Genomic DNA, 7700 nt, shown 5'->3' with positions numbered 1-7700 from the left:
GAGGGTGAAAAAGGGGACTATTACCGGCTCTAGTATTACAACAGAGCTCAAGCCCTTCTAAGACTAATTGTGCTCGACTGCCAGTTGGATATGAAGAGGCACTTATCATTACAGTGGTATTGTAATTGGTAGAAAGTATGGTAATAGCAGCTTATAGTACAGTCCAGCTATTAGACATAAGCCAGAGAATCCTAATACAATTGTTGCATTTGTCGAATGTAAAAAACTATTTCCAGGCTTTCTAAGTTTTATTGTAGACTCAATCACTTCCAATGTGCTATTCCATCGCACTTTTACGTCAAGATGGATATAAAAATGAAGGCCACTTTCTTTGTAACATCTTTTAATGTTACCATGCTGGACAGTTGATACTTTAAGTTTTCTATATAATTTTTGCAGTTTTATCAGTGTTTGAGTAAGTCTAACAGGTCATCGGATAGCCTGGGCTATAACCTCATTTTCTGACAGAATCCCAGCTCCTCATTGTTCTTCTCCATCAGTTTCACCACCCTCTTCCGTATAGGTTCAGCAAAAGTATCTTCCCTTCCGGAAATTTCAGAAAAAGGAAGAGGAAAGGCTGTCTGAATTATTTTCACCAACCTTCTGTTCAACTTTTTTTTTCTGGCATCAACATTTATCTGATGATGGATGCTTCCCCAGGATGGTGATTTCAAGCCCCCTCTTGTATTTTAAATAAACTGTTTCACATATGGCTTATCAAATATTAATTTTGAAAAAACAAAGTTTCCAAGGGAAGTAAAGAGCGAAGTTGAAACTAAAACGGACAAAAATTATTACTTCACAGCCTATCTAACATATATCAATAAAACTAGTACAAATAAACCAACTTATTATGTTTCCCTATTTTTCTAGGATTATAGAAAGCTAGCACTTTACTGAAAACACAAAAGTCAAGTATAAAAAACAGGAATATTAATTTGGGAGTCAAAAGTGAGTATGTAGCCTGACAACAACAACTAATCTTTAAAGTTTTTTATAGTCTTACACCAGTTGTGACATCAGTAACTTTCAGTATACAAAATTATATTAGATTGATTTATCAGGTAGCATTTTGGTATCGCCAGCTATAATATTAATAGTGAGTAATATACAATCTTAAACTGTAAGTAATAGATCTAAGTGTTACTTGAAATGAAGATCAAATAAGCTATAATATGAATTCTAGAAATCCGGTTATTTTTCTCTATACAAGAGTGAACGTCAAGTTATGGTAGGAATTCTAATGCTAGTCTATAGTCCTAATACTATCAAGATGGTCTTACTTCGAACTTGTGTACATACTAAGCATGACATGTCCATTTCAGAACCGAAACGAGAACCAGTAATTAAACTGAGCCATTGTACGTAAGTGGTACCAAATTAAACGAAAAAAAATAAAGCAACAATCCTAAAATATTTTATTTTTATTCTATAAAAAGTGTTCTTAATTGGTTTACTTTTACTATACCAAAACTCCTATATCATTTTGTGTTTTCAGTAAAGTGGTAGTTCCCTATAATCCTATAAACATAGGGAAACATATACAGTAATACGCGATTTGTTTGTATCCTGCTTCTCCTGGACAGCGCCTGTGTAACTTTCCTGCTCAATTGACGGAATACTGTACTGTAAAATAAACGTTCCTTTAGTGGAATTAAACTGCGCCTTTACCGTACTAACATTCAGGGGCAGATCTAGAGCGAAGTCTCTGGGAAGGCCTAATGTGACAAGGGCAACAATGTGCAAAATCTTGCGGGGGCCTAATGTGAAAAGGGTGCCAATAATTGACAAGATTGACAAATTTATTCTAAAAAAAAGAGTGAAAAAAAAAGGAATGAGGGCGCCAGAGAAAAGCTTGGAGGGTGGAGCGGGGTCCCCCTAGATCTTCCACCGGTAACATTTAAGTAAATATCTACTATCATCTGATCCCCAGTCCCTAATTCTGCCTAGCTGAAACAATAGCAGCACTATTTGATATGTTTGACAGACTAAGTTCCATCATTTTACTGACGTTAAATTCTAAAAATCGGATAAGGCATAATCACGCTTCTTCATAATTTCAGTTTATGATTTAAAAAACCATTTTGTAAGTTCGAAATTTTCAAATATCTCATTCTTGAATCACATAAATAGAATCAAAACAGAAGAAAAACAGGTAAAAAAAAAAAACAGAAACAGGACGAAATAGCTACCATAAAACCAGAAACAAAACAGAAAAATAAAAAACCGGTCATCTGTTTATGTTCTGTTTCTGTTTTTTTTTTTGCATGATCAGAACAGAAACAGGTACTTTAAAAACAGAACAGAAACAGAAAACAGAAACAGTGCCCATGCTTATTCCCATTGTAATGTCATCTATAGTAGCATATGACATGATTCCAAGAGAGCCGTCCTAGCCGAGTGGCTAGTTGCGCTAAGTTTAAGACTTTCTGTCCGCTAGGACAGGGTTTCAAATTCTGGCGTAGCTGGTTATTTGGATTGAACGGGGGTCAGTAGCGTGACTCTGTAAGCTCAGCATGAGTCGACCCAGAGTAGTGGGTGCCACACCCTGGCTAAAGGGAACCCAGAGGAATCTGGGGGAGTATGCAGAAAGGTGCACCTTCTGTCTATGCTTTTAATGAAATGTGCTAAAAAAAAATATACTGTCAATCACATTATTTTGCTTTCTAGATTAATTCTCTTTATGAATTTTCTATAACTTTTTACTTACTAGATAGTCCTATTCGTGCCAAAGAATCCCATGTAACCATTTCTCAATATATATATATATATATATATATATATATATATATATATATATATATATATATATATATATATATATATATATATATAGTTTCAGTTATGTTAAGATATTGCTTTTTTGAAAATATAAAAAAGCCTTCTATACGGTATCCCTGAAAAAAACTATTTGGTTCAGCTACAACCTGGTTAGATGTAGTCTTTACTACAATCTGTAAATCAGATACTTAGACACTTAACCTCTCAAAATGCATCTATACACAAATAGTTTTTGCCAAAAATTATATAAGAGTAAAATTAAAAACTTAATGTCTCTTACAGCTGTAGATCCCGTAAATGCCACTTTACTGACATCCATATGAGATGCCAAAGCTGCACCTGCAGTTGGCCCAAATCCAGGAACAACGTTGATAACGCCATCTGGAAATCCAGCCTAAAAGGACTCAAATTAATAAACCACCTTATGATGCAGAGAAGAGGAGGATGCTGAAAGTTTTTCTTAAATAAGTACTGACTTTTTTCACCTACCACCAGAAGGTGGGGATACCTTGTTGTGTTTGGTAATTCAGTCTTGTTGGTTGTGTTCTTCTCAGAAGGATCAAACACGCTTTTGTTCCTTTTAAAACTTTACGATCATCAACAATTAGCTTTAAGTTATTTATGATTGAGTTATTTGTGATTTAAGACGGTTATTGGTGATGTGGTTGAGATTATTTGTGATCAAGTTATTGTGATAGGTGTTAGCGATTGAGCATGAATGACATTTGAGTCCCTGTATCAAAAAGTGAGCATTTAAATTTTATACGACTATTTTTTTAATAAGAAGTGATTCATTTCTGTTCGACACACGCAAATACTTTAGGTTTATGTTCGTAGTTGTGAGGGAGTTACATTAATACGAGACTCGTTTTAAGTTATGTAGGTATGGGTTACATAGACAAAAACAACGCATCTAAGGACCGAACAGCCGGTGTCATTAAAAATTGTTCAGATTTAGAAGCAAAGACCACAAATAACTTGTTGCTTCAAAAAAATTAAAACTAGACCGTTCATAGGCCAATTTGACCATGTCCGTACAACCTTCACTCAGATCCTTTTGCAATCATCATTGTTTTTAGAAAATAGTCGCTCTTACTATGTGAACTTAAGAGCTAGTTAAAGGCTTTGGACTTAAAATCTTCTATAATGTTAAAAGTGAAATTTGTTAGTTTTACCTCTGCAAGGTTGATTAAATGGTAACTCACCTTGCTCCTCGGTGTACAACAGAACCTAGATTCGATAATAAATGTAAAGAGGAAGACTTATGATAAACACTGATTGTTCTATCTCCTCTAGAAAGGAGTTATGCCCGGCACTACCGGTCGGGCATCTTCAGGGCTTCCACTATCCCCGAATTTTCGGGGATTTCCCTGAAAATCTATGTGTCTCCCCGAAAAAAAAATTTGGTTCCCCGAATCCCCGAAATTTCCCCGAAAATCACTCAACCACGGTTTGAACTGCAGTTTTGGGATCTTCTTACGGTCTTGCACACCTGTTAGTTAGGCAAAGGAAATTTTACGGGAAATATAGTCTGCTCAAATTTGGAATAGACAAGTAAATCTTTTTAAATATCTAATGCCTACCCTTACAACTTCTAATGCTTTAATGATTAATAGCCCTGAATGAAGGCTAATTATGATATAGAAAAAAAAAAAATTTAAAGAAAATGTGGTATAATTTAATTCTTCCTAAGAACTATCATTAAATACAATATTCTTACCATAAACAAATGTAACACTCCCGCCCCCTCCTCATGAGGCAAAATTTAGCTCGAGACTATGTAACAGGTCGGGGAATAGAGGATTCAAACAGAAGTAACCCCAAAAATATTATCCATAGGAAAATTCACAATATAGCTTAAAGTAAACAATTGGTTTTTCGGCTCGTATTGTTTTCTTGTCAAGTTTTACATATTTTCGGAATTATTTATTAAGAGCATTTGGTTAATAATGACAAATAAAGTTAGCGCGAAGTAAAAGAATAAGTAATTTTTACACGATTTGTAGCCTACAGCTATCATGTCCAGGCATTAGATGGGCTGATGTAAAAATGATACTGCAATAAGTATTATATCTGGAAAATGGATGGTCATAGGGCTGGTGGGAGGGCTGGGGGTTAATCGGTGACTATATAGTAATTATGAGGTAACCAGAAGAAAGGAAAGCATAGTAGAAACAAACAATGAAAAAAATGGCTGTTCCGCGGGGGTATTTTCCGCATGGGGGGGGGGATTTCCAATGGTATTTTTCGCGGCAGATATTTTCCTCGGGGGTACTTTCCGTGGGCAGTATTTTCAGCAGGGAAGCATTTTCTGCGGGGAATATTTTTGTGAGGAGGATGGGGCGTATTTGCCGTTTTTTCAGTGGGAGGATTTTTTGGGGTGAGGGACACCTAAGACCTTAGAAGCAGCATGAAAAACCAAAAATTCGTCAATTGTCGTCAAAATTCCCTTTTTAATTTAAGTTTAAAATTACTTGTTTAGTTTTGTTCTTGTTTGTTTTAAGTTTTAATAATACCCCGTACTTATAGGTTGAATTTTTCTATTTAATTTACTTATCTAGAAACCGCAAACAATATTTGTTTTTGTTTTTAAATATTATTAATGAATTACTGAGATTAATGACTTAATGAAAAATCGCTAATGGTATTTACAATTCACATGTGTTCACTATTTTTTCTTTTTTTTTTGAAAACAATTTTGATGTTTTTGTCGCAATATCAGCAATAAGCGTTATCAGCTATGGATTCCAATACCGGGCTCTGGCTCTACAACCTATTTTGTCAAAGGCTTGATTTACTACGCAGATCCAAGCCCTACTTGAGCCTGAAAGCGAAGCTAAAACCAATTTTGGCTCCCAAATTTTTGCAACGAAATTCCATTTTGTTTTTTTTTTTCCCAAAAAATCCCCGAATCTTGAAGAATTGTCCCCGAAAACTCCCCGAATTCTTAATAATTGTCCCCGAATTTAAATTTTCGAGAGTGGAAGCCCTGGGCATCTTACTCTACTATTACTGATGCTACCGACGGATCATCGCAGCACAAAGCAGTGTGAGGCCAACACAGCTGCAACGCTCTTCTTCCACCCTAAAATGTTCAGAGCTTCACTCTTTACTCTCTTCCATGAAATTTACCCCTTGCCGCGAGGTTGATCAGAGGATCTCGCTGATAAATAAGAAAAAATGGCGGCCTATGAATGCACTTTTTTGTACTTGGCTTCCATTACAGGAAAACAACATGAATAGCACTACTCGAAGAAATTCCCCTTTCCCTCCTCAAATTTCCTTGTGAAATACATCTATTTTGCCCTCAAAGATCCTCATCCAGTTTATTGCGTTGAACTTTGTAGGCTTCGACACTTTCATATGAGGAAACCAGCATTCAGTTTTCAAATATATGGTTACCTTTCCTAATATGACCAGAATCTGTACTCAGTTTTAGAATCAATAAAGACTTTAAAATTAATAAAAGTCTTTTACTTAGTCACTTTCTTCTTCTTAATAGTTTTTACAATCAAATTACTTAAAGCCCAATGTGAATTTTTTAAAATTAAACTAAACCTTAAACTTGGGTGCTGTTGACCCCTATAGTGTTTATTCCAAGTAATTTGCCTATTTCAGCCTTTAATCCTTGAATATCTCTTCTAATATTCAAGATTACGCAATGAACATATTCTGACTTGTTTTTCTTTGGTTGTACCCTCAGTGCAACACATGAAAAAATGGCAAACTGATCTATAACACTATTAATGGCTACAAATGTTGCGAAACTATAAAATGTGGCAACATTACTAAAATGATTGTCACTGAGTGTTCCTGAAGTGAAACACATTCCATTGGAAATATTAATGCAAGAGTGCATACTATACACAAACACTCAAAAATGACCAAAATGATAGATTAATATCACATTGCCCGCAATAATAACAGTCTGTCGAATAACAGGTATCTTCTGACAATGATAAAGAATATAATTTTATTTTATGTATATCACAGGATATACAGTCCGAAAGCTGTATCACTAAATTTTTTTAAGAAATTAAACTTAGCATATACCTGGCAGAAAGGCGACAACCGTGATTAGTCAACATAAAAATAAATCAATTTAAAAATACCTCTTTTGTAAGGGCTGCCATGTATAAAGCCGTCAGTGGAGTACTTTCAGCTGATTTTAAAACAATTGTAAAACCTGCAGCTAGTGCTTGACCCCACTTCCAGGCAAGCATCATGATTGGGTAATTCCGAGGGATAATTTGTCCTACAACGCCCACTGGTTCTTTCCTTGTCATAGACATATACGGGCCATCTGAAATTCACTTAGTATGAATTACAAGTAATTGCAATTTGTAGTGAAAGGGCTTTAGTAGTGAAAAAAAACTGAAAAAGAGGCAACAGCTAAACAAGCGAAAAATAGAAATTGGATCTCAAAGATATTAAATTTTTTTCTGAATTGAGAAGTTATTTGAGATATTAAGGTTCAAGTTGCCCAGGGTACAAAGCAAAAATCAGAGAAACAGAAGTCCATACACCTAAACTGAAATCCATTTTTTAGTTTGAGAGATATTTTAATCAAATCATAGTACCTTTGTAGTTACAAAGGCTCCCACGTCCGGGAGCCTTTCTCAACAGAAAAAAAAATCTTTTAAAAAAAATAACATACATAGAAATACAACAACTAAATTCATTTTTTTTTTGTCTTCGTGTGTTTAGTAGTTGTATCTCTATGCATACTATTTTTTTAAAAGAATTTTTTTTTTCGTTGAGAAAGGCTCCTGGACGTGGGGCCGAAATATTCGGAGTATTTTTTTATTAAGTATATATTTTATTGTTATTTATTCACTGCTTTATTAAATTGAAACCCATTTTGTCTTGCTTAAATTTTGGTAAACGGAAAAGTAGTATGGTCTAAAAAATTAGTTTCC

At 34.7% G+C, this 7700-nt stretch overlaps 1 protein-coding gene across 1 annotated transcript; it reads right to left on the bottom strand.

Moving 5' to 3' along the window:
• Positions 1-2977: 2977 nt before the first annotated feature.
• Positions 2978-7082, bottom strand: LOC148948833 (aldehyde dehydrogenase 1A1-like). The gene is made up of 2 exons (XM_089095034.1): positions 6894-7082; positions 2978-3175 (listed from the first exon to the last, which is right to left on the bottom strand). The coding sequence occupies exons 1-2, from the start codon at positions 7071-7073 to the stop codon at positions 2978-2980; spliced, it is 378 nt and encodes a 125-aa protein (XP_088951160.1). The 5' UTR covers positions 7074-7082.
• Positions 7083-7700: the final 618 nt, after the last annotated feature.

The sequence above is a fragment of the Artemia sp. Qi Xiang Cuo genome, chromosome 9, assembly GCF_049724085.1.
Source record: "Artemia sp. Qi Xiang Cuo chromosome 9, ASM4972408v1, whole genome shotgun sequence".
In the NCBI taxonomy this organism is placed as follows: Eukaryota; Metazoa; Arthropoda; class Branchiopoda; order Anostraca; family Artemiidae; genus Artemia; species Artemia sp. Qi Xiang Cuo.
The sequence above is the reverse complement of the archived record's forward strand: the minus strand, read 5'-3'. Positions and strand labels throughout refer to the sequence as shown.

Bases quoted from the DNA above. Each gene is read 5' to 3' on its own strand.
- LOC148948833 (XM_089095034.1), bottom strand. From the start codon at position 7,073: ATGTCTATGACAAGGAAAGAACCAGTGGGCGTTGTAGGACAAATTATC. The intron at 3,176-6,893 runs GTATTTTTAAAT...GAGTCCTTTTAG, and splicing joins TGGCAGCCCTTACAAAAGAG to GCTGGATTTCCAGATGGCGT.